At 42.2% G+C, this 20,763-nt stretch overlaps 1 protein-coding gene across 9 annotated transcripts in view; it reads left to right on the forward strand.

Annotated features, from left to right (window-relative positions):
- LOC125330995 (guanine nucleotide exchange factor DBS-like) overlaps positions 1 to 20,763 on the forward strand; it is a 178,360-nt gene that overhangs the window by 21,187 nt on the left and 136,410 nt on the right. For 8 of the 9 annotated variants that reach the window (XM_048314794.1, XM_048314795.1, XM_048314791.1 and 5 more), the window contains one exon: positions 16,946 to 17,029. In XM_048314794.1, the coding sequence (XP_048170751.1) occupies positions 16,946 to 17,029 (84 nt within the window). Of the gene's footprint in view, positions 1 to 16,534; positions 16,759 to 16,945; positions 17,030 to 20,763 lie in introns of those variants that run through there. The other variant, XM_048314797.1, reaches the window with a different exon arrangement.

The raw sequence follows: 20,763 nt of genomic DNA on the forward strand, positions 1-20,763 counted from the left end.
TACAGGGCAGTATTCTATTCTCAGGGGGTTGCTAGTATGAGGTACTGGTGTCCTGGCAATTTGTGCTAACTGCATGTTAACTCTGAAGTAGAGTGATGTAGCTGAAGTCTAGGCTGTTGACCGTCTAGTTGCATATCAAGATTGCTGAATCATAGAACACTTTCTCTCTTGTCATTGAGAGGAAGATTTTTAAAACAGTCCCCTTTCATTTACCCTATTAACTCGAATAAATACTTAGTAAACCTCAAATCCAGAAATTTATAACATGTTCACTAGTACATGATGAAAAGATTCCCAAAAGCATGCAATATGATTGTACTTGGAAGTTGAATTGTTGATTATGATTTAATTAGCTCTTCAGCAAAGAGAGCTGCATTCGATCTGGTAAATCGAGAGTATTCTGCAGAAAAAGAGGTGGACCAGAAGCAGGGTATCGGCTGCAGCCGCTGCTTACAAACTGGGGCTTGCAGATGCTTTCTTTAATAGGGCTCTAATGCACAATGTCAGGGTTTGAAAACTGCAAAGCCAGTCCATTGTACCGCTGCTTCTGTGAGTGATCCATCCATGCTGATCTTTGGGCTCAGTGCCTACCTATGCATTGTTGTATTTGGCTGACCTTTCAGTAACACTGATGTTTCCAGTTGCACTCTTTGTACTGAGGCATTCCGAGTTCAGTGCAGCAGGGCAGAAATGTCTGGTATCCAGTAAAAGACAGCAGAATTCATCGAAGTTCCTTCCTGAATATTTGATCAGGTTGCTTATGGCTTCGTGGGCCTGTGGACCTGTTGGAGGGAGAGCTCAGGCGTCTGCTGTTCTTTTTCTTCCTGTAGTAGAGAGGGGAAGAGACTGGTAAGGGCTTTGCCATGGTTACTGTTCCCAGGGAAACATCTTCTCTGCCTCTGATGCTGAGAGACTACCTAGTGTAGTATTATGGGCGGAAATCCCTTGGAAAATAATTTTTTGCTAGAGAACAGATAGCATGTCAGATCAGCCTGAGCCTGTTGTCATTTTGTGAGGCAGAAAACATCTTCGCCACTTTAGTATTAAATTCTGCCAGTGAAGCTGCCAGAGGGGCAGAAGTTCAGTTATTGCTGAGGATGAGGTGCCTTCAGCTGCAGGTGTTAGAGCTGTGTGAGCTGTGAGAACACACTGGGGCAGCTCTATGTGTGGTGACAATATTAGAAGGGGGCTGAGGAGCTGGAAAGGTGGCACAGGAGTTCATAACAACTCTGCCTGGGTTCTTTTCTCCTGTTCTGAACTGACTCTGACCTTGTGTTCATCGTGGGGGGGTTTTTTGGCCTGTGTTTTCTTATCTGTAAAGTGGGAGTGGAAATTACTTGTCTCCATCAAAAGTGGATCCTGATGATGTGGTTATGACTACTTCATATTACTACTTTGATGACTAGACCAGTTTCCCTTAGTTGTCTGTGCTGCATAAACACAGACGCAGAAAGATGATCTGTCCCGGAGAACTTGGATTCTGTCTGCCCCATCTTGCTAGTCCTACAAGCAAAGACTCATTGACAAACTCTAGGGATGTGTGCCTTCTTCTCAGGCTGACTTCCTCTGAACATAGTGGCAATGCAGGATCCTTGTGGCATGTTCTGACTTACTATGACTTAGGGGAGTACCCTTTCTCCAATTTAAAGATCCAGCTGGAGTGTTGCTAAGGGTTAATTGGCTGATGTTTACTCAGTACTTCAAGCACTCCAAAATATGAAGCAATTTTCACATTGTCCATCCCCAAGACACACATACAGACTGTCTGTGGAGCCCTGTGAATATTCTGTGGCAATTCTGTGTATTAAATATCATAATGAGAAGATATGGAAGGCATGCAGGTAACTATGGCAGAAATAGAGGCCACATGGTTGCAGTGGCCTGCAGCTTACCTGCCTTTTATCAGCAGTATCCCACAGCAAGCAGTGTTGTGCCAAGCTATTCCAGTTCCTGGATCATGCAAGTTTCAAGGCTTTCTTTGAATCAACGTGATTTGTTCTGATGAGTGGTTAGAAGTGTGGTTGTAGGCTCCTGTTTAGGTAAAGGGATGAAAATAGTGAATGCTCACAAAAAGAAAATGATGCTGTGAGGGGCCAGCTGAAGGGCAATTTCCTTATGGCCACATGATGCCTGCTCAGAGCTCCACAGCCCTGGCTCCCTGCAACAGGCTATATGAGCTGCCTGCAGGTACTGAAGGGCCCTCTGGGGTCTGGTGTACAAATGGTGCTATTTTGAGTACCACTATGTGACCTTGAGACTCTCTGGGAGCTGCCGCTCCAAGGTGCTGGTTATAGCACGGCTATGAGAACCAAAGGGAAGGAGCCCCCAGAAAGCCAGGCAGAGATGTGCCAGGGACTCCAGTCCAGGGCTGATCCCTGTTGGAGTGCTCTCAGTTCCTCATGAAACAGATACTGAAGCTGAAAGCAAAGCATAGCCTCTTGACATGAAATACATCATTCTTGGACAGTGGCTCACGTGTCCTTTCAGCACTGACCTGACTATTTATGTCACCACACTGCTGGTGAACATCTTTAATGCTTGAGGACACCTCCTGCCAAACTGGCCCCTTTGTCCCCAGATGCTCCTAATTAGCCTGCCTTGTTGTGATGCTCAAGTCCTCCAATGGGATCACACACCTACGGGGGTTTTACATGGATGAATGATCCTGTGCTGGCTGTGACTATGTCTCTGCATGCTGTGGAGCTTGAGGCTGCAAGCAGATTATATATTTTTAAGGGAATAAATGTGTGTTTTTCATCTGTGCTCAAAGCTGGTGGCTGCTTAAATCAGGGTAGTGAATATGCAGACACTAAGGAGAATGCAGTTTATTACTGAGGCTTTTCAGGATTTTGCTGTTACTGCAAAACCAGACAAGAGCCTCCTTGCCAGTAGGATGGGGACCTGTCTGTTGTGCTAGCAGTGTTTCTGCTTTTGTCCTCTGTAGGACAGAGGAATGCTGCAGTTTTGTCTGTCCGGCAATCAAGGGAGCTTGTTCTTAGTCCTGCTGTGTCTCTCTGACTGCTGAAGTTGAAAACCAATTCTTCAGATCCATCTGTTCAGGGAGGAAAAGGGACTGAAGTACTGGAGCAGTTAAGGAATTACGGTGGTATCTCTGGAAAGAAATCCCATCTGAAATGAATTTGGGCTGAAATTTCTTGGACTTTTTGGAGCTTCTCCACCTTTAGTAGTAAAATAAATGAGAAATGCTTTCCTTTCCCAAGTGACTGACCTTTCCACAAAGGTGCTGGTTACTGGAGAAAGTGACTATTTCATGTGAAGACCAAAGTCTGCAGTATAAGTGGAAGGTACTTGTAAATCCCTTGAGACTCAGTCACGGTGCCTCCTTGTGCATTGCTCAAAATTGTTCTTGCCGTATTTGAATTCAGTATTTCTTCTCTTTAATATAAAATGCTACCTAGGGGACTGGGGATAACTTTTTTCAGCTGGCTCTCAGTGCATATAACATAGCTGAAATAAAATATTCTGTTTGCACAGAGGTTTTTCTGAGAAAAGATGATTATCTTAGATGCTTGTGTTTCTTTTCACCTGTTCCCATTCATATGCAGTGTGCTCTGCTGTGGTTGAGAAATACTTAAAACCCTGTTTACCTAATCAGAAAAGTCCAGACAATTATGAGGGAAATAGGGAAGGCACAGCTTGATTTTCATTTAAAAGATTTCTGAGAGAGATGTAGTACTGCAAAGATCAAGAGAACAAATTCTCAGATGGCAAGTTATAGCAGAGGCCTTGTGGGTATCTGTGTTTTTCCGTTTCTCCCATGATACAAGAACAAGAAACAGCTCAATTAAATGGAAGAGCATTAAACATGGATAGACGGATTTCTATAATTGGAAATGTTTTGTTAACTTGTGGGACTTATTACCACAATATAATAGCACAGTTCGCTTTTTTTTAATTACCTAAATTGTAGTGTAAACTGTCTGGGGAGAAGATGTCAGGGGAAAATGGTGCTGAGTATGCTGGGAGGCTGGAGAGCGCCTGTGCAGAGCTCTCACCCCAGTTATGACCACAGAGCTTATTCTCCAATTTCAGACAGTTCTGCTGCTTCAAGCCTCACTTAAAGGCCCAGTTCTGCTGTGCTAATGTATTGATTTTTTATACAAATTGTGCTGCTGCTTTATTACCTGAATCCTGCTGTGGATTAGCCTGCTCGGTGAGGTTTCTAAGATATGGACTTTCCTTCTTCACCACCTTCAATTTATCTGCTAAAAATACTCACGATCAAGTATAAAAGAATGATAAATAAATGCTTGGTTGGAGCAGCCCAGCTATATATGAATATTTGGACTATGCCAAGTGTCTTGTTGCACAGATTTCTGATCCTATTAGTTAACTCCATTTTTCAAGGGGAAAAAAATCCTCCAGGCTTTTACAACAGACAAGAATTATTGAGCAAGCATTTTTTTCCACCTTTTTCTAAACTGGAATATCCCAGCATCTTTGTTTTGCACAGAGTCAATGCCTAATTCATATTCAGAACCTGTGCCTGTGAGTCATTAAATTGGGGATTGCTCAGTTTAGGCTACTTGTCTGAACTCCTGAGTCACTACCTGTGGAAACCATGTTTTTACTAGAAAATAGACATATCGTGAACCAGCCATAAAATAGGAAAACCAGAGCACTTAAGACAGAAGGACTTGAGCAGGTACACAAGGGAAGAGTCCATGGGGAGGCTGTGAGAAAGGAACAAGCAGCACAGGGGAGAATGTGAATGAGGAACAAGCAGTGTAGCATAATCCTGAGAAAAAGGAAGAAAAGGATAAGAAAATGCAAACTGAAGGACAGTTGTGACATACACAACAGACAATGTGACACACATACAAGAGCCAATCATAAAGCATAAAGTAGTGTGTGAAAATAGGCCTTAACCAATAATAAATATGCATGATTGCATATAGGGAAAGCAAAAACTGTATATTAGGGACAGTAGTTCATCAATAAAATGGCTTCTGCTTGATTCACATTGAATTGTGTAGAGTCTGTTGTTTCTCTCCGCAGCTACCTTGAGACAGTGTGCTTCTGGGGGCCCCTCTGAGGAGGTCTACAGGAGGAAAGACCTGATTTTTACATTGGGATCCTGTTAATTAGTGAGGTCATAATTTGCTAGCATTGGGAAAAGCTGAGGTGAGATGGGAAGAGGTAAGGGAAGGGAATACTCTGTTCCATTTTCCCTTGACTTTACCACTAGACTCAAGAAGTGACATCTGTCAGAGAGTGGATGAAATTGGGAGCAACTTAAATTTTCAAGTCAAAACCACAATAAAAATCAATGGGCTGTGAGTTAAAATGGGAGCTGTGAAACACAAGCCTGTTGCTTTGTATTAGGCCAGCTCTAGCAGAAACAGTGGATTTGCAGTTGCCTGAAGTCTTTGACGTAAGATTAAAGAGCTTTCTAAAATGCTGGTTTAATCCAATTTCCATGAACATCTTGTGTGTTCAACAAGTCAAACACAATGAACCTCGTGGTCCTCTCTGGGCCTGCAGTGAAAGAATCTGGGAAGATGATATCTGAGTTAGACACACGTGGGTATGAGCCATTCCTTGTCATGCTTTTGGAGGCCCACACCCACAGGTATGAACACATGAACATGTGGAGACAGATGCTGACATGGTGCAAGTTGTTTCAATGAAACTGGGGTATATTATGGCCAAAGAGGATCATGTCCTGAATGTTATCTTTTTTTAAAGTAAACTTAAATATGCAGTGCAGTTGCTTCCCAGTAACAAAAGCTGAAATATCACTGTTACCCTATTCTATAGGTTGTATGCTGGTGGGACAGTATTTGGATAGTACAAAATACTGTTCTGCTGAGAGAAGCACAACTAAGCCTTTGTAGCTTGGCAAAGACTTTTTGCAGATGCATACTGAAATGACCTGTACTAATTACCCAAATGAAAAAATGTCTGATGTGTAAATTTAGCTTATGAAACTCAAAGTGCTGCCTCAGGAGAATGTAGTGGCCTGAGAGGAATTTCTTGGTGCCACTTCTATGGCGAGTTCATTCCTCTCCTTATATCAGGAATCCACATAAGGTTAGTAATTTACATTCACTTGCAGATTAGCATATAATCTTCTGACTCCACAGCTGGATCTGCTACTTCTTCAGCATCTCTACACACAGGGTTAAAGTGCTTTTTAGACTGTAATCATCTGGCACATTTATCAGCCACTGGCACAAACGTGACGCTTGCCCAGAACGCTTTGGAACTTGTCCCACTGTGCTCCTAGGAAGGCCAATCCCGGCCGGAAGGTGACGGATGGGGCCGGGAGAGGGCAGTGCGCTACCCCAGACCTGGCTGGAGAGCCAGCTGTGCACAACCTCTGCTGCTGTCTCGGCTCCCCCGCAGCCGAGGTGGGCTCGGTGGGTAACGGGGCTGTGGGTTGTTCGCTCTGCGCAGGCAGAGCTGGAGGGGAAGCTCCCAGGAGAGCAAAATGTGTCTGGAATGGGAGACAGATTTTGTGCATTGGTTACACGTGGACATTTATACTGGTACAGGCAGCAGAGAGTAACATGACACACTCGCTACAGCCGGTGAATTCACTTGTTTGGCAGGCAGTGTAGCGGAGGCTGAGAAAGGAAGTGCAATGCAAAATCCATGCATCTTGCCACTCTTCTAATCTACCTTTATCCACAAAGTAATGTGTGTCTGTAATGCTGCAGGTGTCATAAGCTCTCGTATGTATCTTAGACCAAGCATGGTGATGCTCTGCTTAGATTTGGCATTTCTTTGTAACTACATAGAAAATCCTGTCAGTTTTTTTATGCTATACTGTAAGCATTGTCACAGTTTGTGTTGGTTGGCTGATGGGACAAGGATGGAAACACTGGGTGTATTTTCCTTAAGGCAGATCCACTGTCCAGTAGCCTGTCTGTACAAACAACTGTGGTCTGCTCCTCAATTTACAGCTGGGCAAAACTGAGGCTGATGTGGATTCCTCTTGCTGTGCCAGTTTCCCTATCTATAAAATGAATGACACTTGTCTTTTTGGAGCCTGACTGATGGCAGGACATACAGAACAAACAAGATATTACTGCTGCATCAGACATCCTAGCACACAGCTACTGTACCCTGGGTAAAGAGTGACTTGCATCTAAAGCTACATAGCTGCTGGGGGTTGTGGCAGTACAGAGACAGTTAACTCATAAATTTTATGAGTTAACCTAATGTTAAAGTATTGCTTCTCAGAATTGCTTCAGACTGCTATAGTGTGATGTTACCTTTATCAAGCCACATGTGTACTCCCTTCATGCACTGAAAACTTGTGTCCTGAAGTATTCATTGACCTAAATATGTAAAGTGATTACTCCCCTGTTCAAAACCTTAGGTCATGTTTCCTACCAAATTCATAGGTCTCGTGCAGTCTTCTCCTTTGTCTTTAAATAACAGCACTATGTTCTGGTGTGTGGGTGTGCCTTCAGGACAGTACTCGAGACAGCTATTCACAGCAGCACTGCTGGTTTCCCTTGGCCCCGAATACCCTACTATTTAAAGTTATTTTAATGAAAGCCCTTTCCATGCCTTAGTCTGAGCAAGTGAATATGTTTTGTTGCTTGTTGGGCTGTACCTTTGTTGTTTGTGCCAAGCTGTGAATGCCTCCAAAGTATCCAAGGGCCTGAGTGGAGAGCTGTCCTGGTGGGAAGAGGCAGCTGTACCTTGGGCAGGGTTAAAGCCTGGGCATGGTGCGAGTCAGAGGTCTCTGCTGTGGTTTGCCTTGAAGCTGTTACTGAGCAATTTGTGCAGACTCCTCCAGGAGAGCGTCAGCTCTTTGGTGCACTGTTGGTTGGATCCAGGATTGCTTCCAAGGAGTGCTGCCTCTCTCCATCCCTCCCCTCTGCCTCGGTGAACTCACTGCCACAGCGGGACCGCTGAGAAGCCAGGCTGCCTCACCAGGGAGGGCACGTGCTTGTGAGTGTCTGAAGGGGCTGAAGGGGAGCCATCGCTCTTTGCAGTGTCTTTCTGTTGCTTTTTCTGACGGGCATCTGAGCTGAACTGCTGGTGACAGCTTGGAGAAGGCTGCAGGAGGGTGGCTGGGAGCTCTCTTGGGCAGAGAGGTCGGCTGTGAGCAGTATTTGTCCCAGAGATACACTCAGAGTGCGGCTGGCAGCAGTGGTGGCTGCTGTGGCTCACTGTTTGTCTCCAGTGACAGTAACCAGGGAAATATTTTTGAGCGAACTGGCCTCTGTTCAGCAGTGAGCAAGCAACCATTCCTTCAGGTCCTGAGCTCAGAAATTATGTGAATAGGCTCTGAAATGATTTTGCTGGATGGAATAGCTCAGGGCAGAGTCAGTGGCTATAATTCTTCTAAGATACAGTTTCAGCTATGAAACTGTCTGCTGGCAAGCTCTGGGAGAAAGGAATGAAGTCTGCTGCACAGTCTGCCGTATCTCTTGATTAGCTCAGTGTCCAGGCATTGTAGTAAGCGTATTTTAGCTTTGCAGTTTGCCACATATGGGTTTTGTTATTTATTCAGGATGGTTTTTAACATGACATTATGGAAATGTTCTTTTGTTCTATTCTCTGAGCAGGAATTTGTGTTCTAGCAATCCAGCATTGTTGTGAAGGACAGATTTTGGGAAGAAGATGAATTAACTTTTCTCTGGCAAAAATCAGAAACTATCAAGAAGTTTTTACTATTGAGGCACTAGGCAAGAGGTGGTGCTGCTATAAATCTGGATTTACTTCTTGAATGCTGAGATTAGACTTTTGCCTTTAATGCCTTTTATTAGGGAAGTTTCAGTTTTGTGGATAGTAGGATGTAGCATCCCCTCACCAGGGGGTGGTCTGTGAAATCAAGCAATATCTTGCTGAGCAAATGATGTGGTATGGTGTGTTTCTTTAGATCTTTTCTGATTATGGATAATTAATAATGTAGAGTAAAGATTTGTTAATAATTTCTTATCTATCTCTTACAATTTTACAGCAATATTATAAGAAGTATCTTGATTATAGGCTGGGATATGAAGTCACCTAACTGAACAGTGGAGAGTGCTTTGAGAATTTTATATTAGTTTGTAAAATTTAGCTTTTATGGGGAATATTAATGGAGAATTCCTAGATGTGTGCATAAATGTATGGTATGTTTTGAGAGTAAGCAGTCATGGAAATCCTTGAAGTGTGACTGTAAGTATAAATTTGTACACACCAATGTATTTTTGCAGTATGTACCAATAGTAAATCAAAATGAGTTTACCTGTGTAGAAGAAAGATTTTTTTTTGCCAATCAATTTTAAGACAACTTCTTTAAAAACAAAAAAATCTCCATCAAACAAGAACATTCCAAGACTGTTTTTGAAGAAGTGGTTAAATGGAAAAAGCAGCAAAATCTGGTTTTTTCATCCAAGGAAGTATATTCCAAAATATTTTGACATGGGCTTAGAAAGCTGACATAAAGCCTAGAGGGTGCATGGCAGCAGCAGCAGCAGCACTGCATGTAGTAGTAGCAGGGACACATCCTGCCTGGACTGGTAACAGCCTGCTTGCCAGTTTCACACACAAGTGAATAATTAATTTTTAGACTGTAGATAGGCCTGATTGAGAACTGTCAACTTCACTACTTCTGAGTCTTGGGGCTTCCCAGGCCCAGATTTCACGTCTGTATCTGAACTTTGTGGCCATCTGCTATCAGAGGAATACATGTTTAAATGTTTAACAAAACAGGACTCCAAGCATTTCCTCTTGTTTCAGTGCAGCTGCCAATAGACTTAACTTTGCCTTGTGTGCATGCTTGAGGGGTCTGCCGACTCAGCAACCACCTGGAAGGCTGGATCTAAAGCCTGGGGGAAGTTCAGGTTTGGATGTAAATTAACTGTGGTTCACTTGCATTTCCAATGCAAAGACGGAACACACTGGACACCTTCTGACTTGAAAGTCACTGCAAGCAAATCCTCAGGAAGTCCTTGCACTTTGTTAATGGCTGCTGTGATCCTGAGGCTAAGCTGGAAATTTCTCTCTTATGTAGTGGCAACGTTGAACCTGCAAATATCTGGGAATTAAAATTCTCCGCAGTGTCCCTGTGCCTTGATGCTTGGCCTGTCTGTAGTCCTTACTTTCTTGCTTGGACAGCATTCAAATGTCTCCTTTGGAGGTTGTTTCCAATGATTGCTTTGAGCATCTCTTGTGTCTTTCACTCAGTAAGCTTCAAGACTGGGTGGGTGTTAATGGCTTTGCATCTTTAGTGTGGTCTTTTCTGCTTACTGCAGTGGCCCAACAGACCTCCTCAAGAAACTGAAAGTGAGGAGGTTTCCAGCTGGGCGGGCAAGATTTCAGGTTTTTGATATGAACAGCTCTCTTTTCTCTCCTTTCCCAGTCAACCACAATAGACTCCTAATGTGTACTGTGCCTGCCTGTAAAAACAACTTACTAAAGTCTGTAACCACTCCTGGAGCACAGGAAAACACAGCCTCTAAACAGGTCTTTTCAGTCTGTGACCTCTTCACTCTTGTAATTTTATGTTAAAATGAGCATCAAATTTAGTCAATGAGATTAATTGAACAGTGCAGTGATCCAAAGAAATTTGAGCAGTCTTCCCTAAAATACTTAAAACCAGCAGAAATGTTTACTGCGCCTGCAGAGCCAGGCTCACGTAAAGCTGCACCTCCATCATTAAGCTGCGCAGAATGCCTTAGAAATACCAATCACCACTCAGTGTAATGGCAGGAGAAAACTTCAGAGCAGATCTGCTGCATGATGGAAAATCACATCAGGCACTTGTTCAGCTTCTGTCCAGGTAGACACTGAGACTCACAGGTTTTTGAGCTCTTCAGAGAAAGGTGCATCTCTAACCTTTCATGGAGATGTTTGGAAAAGCTTGCAAGGCAATTCCTTCCACACCATGACCTCAATCTGTCTCCTTCTCAAGGGATTGGAACACGTTGGCAGTGGATCACTCAAGACAGAGTCTTGCTCCTAACCTGCTTGTCCAGATTTCTACTACCTTAGTGTACGCAAAATTGGGTTGCTGTTACAACTAAAAATCCAACAACTTAAAGGGATACTTCCAAACATGAACAAGAGTTATTTAAATATTTTAGAAGAATCTTCAGTCTTTGGAAGTTGGCTACCAAACTTTGCTATGAAACTTTGCTTTAATGAGAAGAGAAATTGCATTTAAACAAATACTGTTTGTAGGTTTTACAGTTGTGCTTGGTGAAAAATTGATCTGAGAGAAAAGATGACACCAGTCTTCTATGCTTCATTTTGGCTTTTGCTCTAAGCTGATCTAAGTCTGATTCTCTCCTGGACGGGGTAGTCCTGGCTTTGCCAACCCCCACCCCTTCCATGCATTACCAGCACTTGCAACCTTCAAGCAGCTTTGCAGAGAACTAACCCAGATGAGAAGCAATCTCTAAGGAAATGATTGCTTCACCTTATTTACAGTAACTTTATTCCTGGCTTAGTTTTCAGCTGACTCAACATGGGTTAGCAAAAAGAGAGGTGGCAGGAATGTGCAGAAGAATAAGAGAAAGGATGGGATTTCCTGTCTGTTTATAGCTGAATATTTAGTTCCTCTTTAGAGCAATCTGTGGCACAGCAGCTTGTATCAGGAACTGACCTCGCTGTTTGTCTGCCTCGGCCGAGAGAATAAACAAACCTTTTCAGAAAGTAGACAAGGGGCACAAATGGTGAGAAAGAAAAATAAATAGAAATTAAAAAAAGGAATCCAAACCAAGAGCTTCTTTCTCTGATGTATTAAGCTTGAAGTTTTCACCTTCACGAAGTGAAATATTTTGCTTGAGGGCTTGAACTGGGAATTCTGGTAGGACAAAATATTTTCAAGTCTTTTAGCCTGCTTAAACCTGATCAGTGAAATGTGCAAATTTGTTTCCTTAGTGTGTTTAATTCTTGAAATCTAACTTAGCTCTGCTAGACTTAGCTGCTGTCCATGGCAAGCAAAGCAGACTCAGGACCTGGGAGAAGTTCTGAGCTATGGGAATTCTGCAGCTTTCGAACTGGATTTGTGTGTTGGCTTTTGGTACTTTTTAAGAAGCATAAGAACACATAATGTGAGGTATCCTTTCATGTTCTTAAAATGAAATATCTGGCCTCAGGCTTAACCCTGTATGACCCTTTTCCATCACATCAGCAATCTGATTTTCCTCTAAACCCACAGCTATGAAAGCTCTGAGCATAATTTTTGACAGAGCTTGCACAAAGTAGGAGTAGGCTGATGTACTCTACTATTCTAGAAAAGATTTTCTTTCACTCCCAGCTGTCTTCCTTCCCTGTGAATTACATGTTAGGCTGTCATTAAGAGGAGATGAACTTTGCCCTGGAAATTTGTAACGCGTTATTCCAAGGGTAGTGACTTCAGATGGCAGATTGAAGCCATCCTCTCCTGCAGTCAGCAGAAGGCCGGGCAGTTGTAGCATTCAGTCACTAAAAAAACAAAGAAGCCCCAATGTCCTGTTGTGGCTGGTGGCCTTTGGTTGTCCTTGGTGGAGCAACAGGCACTGCTGTGTCAATCTGCCCGGTGCAGTCCAGTCGCTCACTCCAGCAGGTCACCTTTCCAGCACTGTTGGAAACAATTAGATGCCATTAGCATGTAAACTAGTTTGTGTCTGCTCAGAGAAAAGAGGAAAGATATTCTTTGTTGCTTTTACTCATTGTCTGTTGGTGTGGCTCCTCCAGACCTCCTGTGGGAGCAGATACAGCTGGGTGAGACACAGAATAAGTAAGTGTGGAAGCCCAAGCATGTTTCATTTTTGAATGAGGAACTATGAAGCATAATTGAAAGGCTTTCCCCTTGAAGATTAGATAGCACAGTTGCAGCGAGCCTCCCTAGAGAGCTGGGAAGGAGGAGAAGCTGTGCCAGACAGATGGCTATAGTAATTGCCTTTCTTTTTCTCTCCCTTGGTAGAAAACCTTGGGAAGCAAAACTGTAAGGCCTAATTCTTCTGCAGTGAAACGGGCCTCTGCAAGGAATCGAATTTATAGCAGTTTAAGAGGAGAACCAAGAGTAGATGAACTGACTTGCTTCTTTTATTTTTTCTTCTTTTATCACATCCTTATTTAAATTGTCCTGGCAATTCAATTAATTCAAGTAATGAAGAACTGTACGGTGTGTGCAAATGTTCATCTTTGGTGACCTGTGTAGGGGATTGGCATTGTTTCATGTAACATTGAACAATTAAGCTTTTTTCTTTTTTAAATTTTAGAGGCTATGAATAACTGTCTCTTCCAATTAAAAAAAAAAAAAAAGAAAAAGTAAAAGTGAAAACCACAAGTGCAATCACACAGAAGGTGGGAAATGTCTGAGTCAACTTTCCCAAAATAAATGTGTTCCAGACACTTGGCTGGTGTATATTTTGATATGATCTTGAGTTGCATGCCTATACGGATTTTATCAGAGAACAAGACTGCTCTTGTCAACCAGGGCTTGTCCAGTCTCTTCTGTAGATATTAGCAAGGGATGCAATGAAACAAAATAGTTGTTAAGTTCCTGCAGCTTTTCAGCTTCCTAAAACCTTCCCCTTGACCCCATGAAGTGTTAAAATGTGCCCATCATCAATAAACTTTTTTGAAGTAGACTATGAACCTGCAGCTGTCCACTCAATACCAGCTCATGTCACCCTAAAGAAGGGGTTTCTCAGCTGGAATATCAGTCCCAGAGAAAAATGGTACCTTGCTTCTGCCCAGGAGGGTGAACACTTCCTGCTGCCTTCTGGCTTGGAGTACGGACCAGAGAGGCTTTGGAACTTCCTGGGATAAAGCTAGGGGAAGATAGAAATGATTGATGCTCACTGATGCTAGGCAAATGTTGTAGCTTTGAACCAAACCCAGACCTGTGTCTTTTGGTTTGCTTATAAGATTTTTTCCAAGCTTTTCTTCTAGTCAAAGATTAAAAACCTCCTCCAGCAGCCCCAGGTAATGATGTTTCTGAGGACTTCTACTGCAAGTTCTGTGCTGTGATGGTGTTACAAATTCTTCCATGTTGGAGAGTAACTACTTTTAAGCACTGTCCTAGAGGAAGATACAAATGGGCAAATGGGACCTTTAGTGCTGTTGGCTACAGCTGCTGACTTTTCATAGCCACGTGATCTGATTTGCCATTTGGGCTCGTGAGGCACCTTCCCTTGTTTTCTCAGATTTTCTGTCTCCTGCTAGTTTCTTCTGCTGCAATTTCTTTTCCCAGCATGTCAGTGTGTGAACTGTACTGACTTATGGAATGTGTGATTCCTAGACACCGACTGTGTTTTGTACCACCTTTCTCATCATCTGAGCGTCTCCTCCTGAGTATGGGTTTTACAACAAATCCCATGTGGTTCATCTTGCCCAGGCAGGGGATTTGATGAGAACTAACAGGCACTCTGCAGTTCTTGTTTCTTTTGCTTCATCTTATCCTTACATGACAAAAATATTTTGAAATAAAAAGAATATTTAGAAACCAGAAACCAAGTTATTTTTAGGGCAAGCTAATAAAGCTAAATAGGAGTTGGGTGGGTGGTGGAATTTCTGTTTTGCTCAAGACTGGTTGATATTAACGATGTCTTCACATCAGCAGACATCAAGCACAAACTAAAGTACTGGCAGGTTTGTTACTCTGGAGGGCTGGGCAAGTCTCTGAGAGGTGAGAGATGGTGGCACCTTTTCTAGTTAACTTTCCATTTCTGTCAAACCTTCTTGTGAATCTGTCATCCATTGCAGAAACCTCTGTTCTATTTTTGCAGCTAGTTGGCATAATTTCAGTCCTGGTCAAACTTGATTGTACCTGACCACCTGTGGGACTGCACAGAAGTCACAATAACTTTACACCTTCTGGATGCTGAAATCAACAGTGTTTCCTTCAATGGATGTCCTGAGGTTTCTTGGTTCTGAGAATCCAAGCTTTGTTTAAATCATTAATTTGATTTTCCTTTCCCATCCTTCTATGTTGGTTGTTTTTTTTTACAATCAGCTACAGTCACCTCTAAACACCAGATTTTCTTTCTGCTGCCTTCATCTTGCTGCCCACACGTGTGTTGAAAAGGGCAAATCTGTAACTATTATGGTGATTCAGAAATACTTCCAGTGTACTTTCTGAAAGATGGTTGAATCTTTGGACCAATAATCTGGGGACACCTGTTGAGAACTGTGTTCATAGATTACAGGACCTTTTTGCTGCTGGTTCCTTGGGCGTAGCGTTTATCTGACTCCAAACAGGGCTATCTGTTCTTCAGCAGTTAGAGAGAAACCAGGCTTATAGTATTCTCTGCTTTCTGAAAAATAACCTTTTATATTCAAAAGGATTTTAGTTTGCTTTCCTTTATTTGCTCTGCTGTTTCCCCCCCAGGTCGCATTCTGGATATGCATGAAAGAAATTGCAGAGTAAAAGAGGAAAACTTAATGGGTTACTATTCTTTTGTTTGTTTTGGGAATGTATAACAATCCGTGACACCAAGCTCCTTAGTGATTCCTGGTTGCTTTTGGCCACCTACAATGTCAAGAATCAGAGAGCTGATAGTGAGCCTCATAAACAGGATGGAAAAGAAGGTCTCACATCAAAAACACTAATTTGAGTTTGCATTTCTCCTATTAAGTTCAGAAAGAAGGATTTGCAGAATCATCCTCCTTGAATCCCCCCACCCCAATTCTTTGGAATTGTTGCCTTTTTTGTGTATCAGCCAAAATCTGTGCAACTTCTTTTCACATTGTGTCACCTGCTGTGACCAAAACTCTTCAGCTGCTTCATCTCAAGGCATTAGTGAAGTGTTTGAAAATGAACAGAAGACTTTCCAAATGATATTGTGTCATTTAAAACCTAGAATCCCTAGTTCTGGAAAGGATCGGAATAGATGTCTGAAAGCAACACAGAGATGGTATTTTGGGCAGTAGACTAGGATGCAGAAGAAATAAGCTAATCTCTTTCTGACCTCCCTCTCTGTTTCTGGACTGTGGGTTTAAAACCAGGTGCATCAAAGTATTTCAGTGCCTGTGTTGTATTCACATCCCTAAAGATCTTGGTGCTTAAATGGGGCAACTGCCTGCCTTGACTCAGGTCTGTGGTCTATCCGGACCCGGCTTCCTTCCTTCCACCTGTCTGGGCACTTAAAAGTGTGCTGTACGAAATTAGGACTGGTTGTTGTTCTGTACAGTGGCTAAAGGAGTTGTTACAATAGGTGTTATTATAATATAAACCTTGATCCTGCCAGGTGGGTTGGCAGATATTTCTCAGTAAGTGTTGCTGCTTTAGACTTGTGTGAAGAGTGGGGAAAATAACTGGGTGCACCTGTAACAAAAAGAGATCAAATTAGCTCCATGTGAGATTATAATTGATTTTCACTTCATAGATCACACACAGAAGTTGAGGTCATTTTTGCCCAGCTACTTGCCAGGTTACTTTAAAATTTTTCAGTGTTTACTTCAAAATAACAGGCTTTGTTTTCATGAGAAGAAAGTCTCACAGCCCCTTATTTCCTCCGTTTACTATGTATTTGCTTGTAGCGGAAAAAGCCTTGGGAAAGGAAACTGTTCTGGATTGGCTGGTTACACAAAGTCCTCCAGCAGAGATCAGGGAGTTCAGGGTGGAACAGGGCCATGTATATGGAATAGACTTCACTGTTTCAAAGACTGAAAAGCTGCTGTAGTGGGAGGCCAAATGCAGGGACTTAATATGGAACCTGAAGCAGTAAGGAGCAGGCTGTCAGCTTGAGCAAACCCGTGGCAAGCTCTGGCAAACCTACTGGAGCTGGTTTATGGAAAGCTCTCTCTGAAATCACAAGGCCATAGATGAAGTTAGCAGGCTGAAGAGGAGACTCTGTAAGTATCATAATCTTCACCATGATAGTCACATAATATCTCAAGCAATAGTTCAGCCAGGCTCTTTTTCTTTGAGTGTCATCTTTGTTTTGCTGGGTTGGTAAAGGTTGCTGGGTTGTTAAAGGAGAAAAAAATTGTCATTGAGGCTTTATGAAGTCATTGAAGATTTCTGTTTTCCCTTGCACAGATGAAATCATGCAGCAGGAGATACGGCCGCTGGTAGCAGTGGATATAATAGAGCAGCTCCACAGGCAATTTGCCATCTTGTCAGGTAAGATGTTGCTGGTAATCACACTCCAGGATTCTCTTGGAAACATATTGGAATGTGTCATGCTGACTGTCACCTTTCAGCTCTGTACAGCAGTTGCAGTAGTATTTTCATATTGCTCATGAAGAGTGCTGCTGCAATCATGGTGTATGGAACAGATAAATGCCAAGTTGCTGTACTTGTTTTTCTTAAGGCAAGTTATTTTTCCATGTTCTCCACAATGGGCTGGGAGGAACATATTTAGAGGGGAAGAAATTAAACAAAACTTTCAGTACATATCTTTGCACAATGTCAAGCATCTTGTTTGTGGGAAAAGATTTTGGTCTATCAGGCATCTATTCATGACCTCCCCCTTCTTCCTCATTTGCCTTTGTTTTAGAAATGATTCATTGCTAAAGTGTAAGGTTCTAATCTTTAAAAGATATGATTATTACATATTCCTTTGTTTGCCTAAAGTTTTCAGTCACACAAAGTGATGCAGTTCCTTCCCCAAAGAAAGAGCTGATACTGAAATATTTGGCAAATTATTAAATAAATTATTTTGGGTACCGCCGATGATAAATCTTGTCTGAGTCCTAAAACAGTCTCTGCTGTTGACTGCATGGCCTCTGGCAACTCCTTTTGTCTCTATTTCTGCCTGTTCTGCAAAGAAGAGAATTCAGAATTTGCTTATCATCTTCCCCATTGAAGCGGTGAAGTATCACGAATTTGCAAAAAATGCTGAGATTATAAGAAGGTCCTCTTGAAAAGCCTGTCCCTCTTGGTGAAGGGTAACACTGGCTATAGAGCACAGAGTGCACCAACCCAGCTCTGAAAATGGTCAGCTCAGCAGGCCCAATCCTTGCTGCATCTTTGCATTTTTAGATACATCCCAAGTTGCCAAAAGAAATCCAAATCTAATTTACACAGAATTCTTTATGAGGCTCTGAGTATTAAAACTTGATTTTGGAGGCTTCCAGGTAGCATCTTGTGGCAGTTTCCTAAGCTCAGTAACTAAAGGGTTTGCATTAGGCAGAGGGTATTGACTGAGCAGAGGTAGAACCAACTGCCTTCTCATCTGCAGCAAAGCATCTCAGGGTCCTACCTTCCCAGAATTCCTAATGAACACACCCCTCTGGGCAGGACAGTGTCTGTAACTGCATTAAATTGCTCAAACCTTTTTCATCCCTCTGTTGTGCTCAGTGCAGGGTAAGTAGGAATTGTTGAGAATTGAGTGCATCCCATGCAATTGCCTACCCAGTAAAATGTGGAGGATTGCTATTTTAGAACCCCATTACCTTGCAACATTTGGGACCAATAACAAAAGCTGAATACAGCATGTAATGAGCAACTTATCGAAAGTGGTTTACTAAACAGGAAGAAAAACCCATTTCCAGTTCCAGCTAGAATATTAAACATGGAATAAAAATGTCAAGGGTAGACATAAAAAAAGAATATTCTTATTTCTTTATGGACTCATAATTTTAGCAGTGCCTGTATTCTCACCTGCTATTTTAGCAAATTCAACTCTTCACATTTATCTAATTATTTTATTCTTGGAAGTGATGAGAAAGGTGTTTAAATAAGGCTATTTAAATGTGAGCTGCTTAAAGACTTGAAAAATAACTCTTCATAGAAGGCAAGGCTGAGGAGCTTGTTTGTTAGGATTCAGCAAGTAACTGGTTCACCAACACAGAAGTACTGATAACAAATATCGAAGGAGAGTGAGAAGGTGTCTTTCATGTCCCCATCTACACAAAAAATCCCGTTTTAAGAATTTTCAGGCTTATCTAAAATCTCCTCACTACAGTCCAGAAATAGTATCCTAATATAAAACAGGGCAGTATAGTTCAAGTTTCTAAGTTGATTTCAGTCTGAAATTTACAGCTAACTTTGGAAACCTGGGTGCCTCCACTCCAAGATCCCCATGGCAGCATGTGAAGATCAGGAGCATAAAATCACCTGCTTAGAAGCCCTCTATCTCAGTGCCTTATTCTGTTGGTGACCACTGATGAGTCATAGATAAAACACAGCAGGAATCTTCCTTACCCTCCCTTTACTGCCTCTAGCAAAATGAACTTTAGGTGCAAGCCAGCAGTTACTATACTTTTCAAAAATGCATTTCTTTAAATAATGTAACTTTCTTTTTCTTTCTTTAGCAAAAGATTGGTTTTTTCATGCAATGAAAACAAAACTGGGCACTCTTCTGCCTCATTTCACTTATTAAAGTAATTCACACATAAATGACCTAATTTTTTTTTGATTTTGATTTTGATTTTGATTATTTTTTTCCAGATGGCTCTGTAGCTTTTCCTCAAAGCATGCTGCTTTGCTGCTTTTCATTTGATACGAGCAACCACAAGTATTTTGGTGCTTCAGTGCTTGCCTATGTGGTGGCTGAAAATTTGATACTTAGCCTATTTCCTGGTTTTCCATATTGAAACGTTGCAGCTCAGTAGCCACTGTGTGGAAAAAAACCCTTCTGTTCTTTGGTCTCACCACTGTGGGCAGTAAAAGGCAACTTTCTTGTGGAGTATTATGGGCATAAATTATGTTTCTCTGAACATCTCTGAACATACGTAACAGTGGTATACACTGATTTATACTAGATGGGGTTATTTCTTTCAGTCTGGAGGCTGCAGCCCCCAGAGTGCAGCCAGTCACCTCTTCCATGCCTGTGCAGAGCTCAGAGGATGTAGCACTGAGGCTGCTTTGTGTTACTCCACAGCCTCTGGCTCTGTCAAGCTCTCCTGTTCAGTCCTGTGGACCCCAAATCCATTTGTCCAGTGATAAAGACTGTTGCAAACTTTGTCACAAATGAGTATTTTTTTGGTTAATACCACCTTTTTAGTAACAGCTGACAGCTGAGGCAATGTAGTGAACCCACAATGTTCCCTTGCAGTAAAGCAGAAAGGGAGGAAAATGATTGAATCAAAGGCTCTTTGTTTTCTCTGGACATGACTCATTAGAAACACTTCTCTGCACTACTGCTGTGTGCAAACTTCTTAAGAGGATCTGACTATGTTGCAGTCTCCAAGCAGATGGTAGGAATTACATAACAAGTCTAATGAGTTTGGTGTTTGATTGTGTCAGGGCCTAGTTATAATGAATGTATTAGCTACTAACAGCCTCCTGTTTGTCCTGGTCCTCCAGCTATCAGATTAACCAAGACCTTACTCCATGCCAAGAACAGGGAAATTCTCCAAAGCCTTCCCTGGTCCACTGAGGTCATGGAAGAGGCTGCAGTGTAATGTGGCAATGTCCTTAATCACATAATTTTACTTTGGTCATCTCTTTTCCCATGTGCTGATTTAGCCTTGCTTAGCTTGTGAGATCTGGTAGGAGTAGTGGTTCTTGTGGTTAAATTCTAGTTTTGATACCACTACTGCCTCTTTCCTTTCCCTGAAAACCTAACTCCCAGTTATGGGACTACAGCTGTGACAACACAGGAGGGCTCAGCTAGGTTTGTGTATTTCCTGTAGCCATTAAGGGAACTAGATTACAAAGTTGAGTAGTACTGAAAACCTGGTCATTCTAACACACCAGTTTTTACTCAAGAATAAAGAACCAATAGTAAAATACTGCTTCTGTCCTACTGACAGACTAAAAAACTGCTGTACCAATCTGCTCTTGGAACTGCTACTACTTCTCCCCTCCACCTCCTTTTTTATCTGCAGCTTCACAACCTGTTCTTATCTGTAATTACCCTGTCAAGGAGCCCAATCTGCCATTTGCTGCAATAATGGATCATGTTACTA

This window comes from Corvus hawaiiensis, chromosome 10, assembly GCF_020740725.1.
Source record: "Corvus hawaiiensis isolate bCorHaw1 chromosome 10, bCorHaw1.pri.cur, whole genome shotgun sequence".
Lineage (NCBI taxonomy): Eukaryota > Metazoa > Chordata > Aves > Passeriformes > Corvidae > Corvus > Corvus hawaiiensis.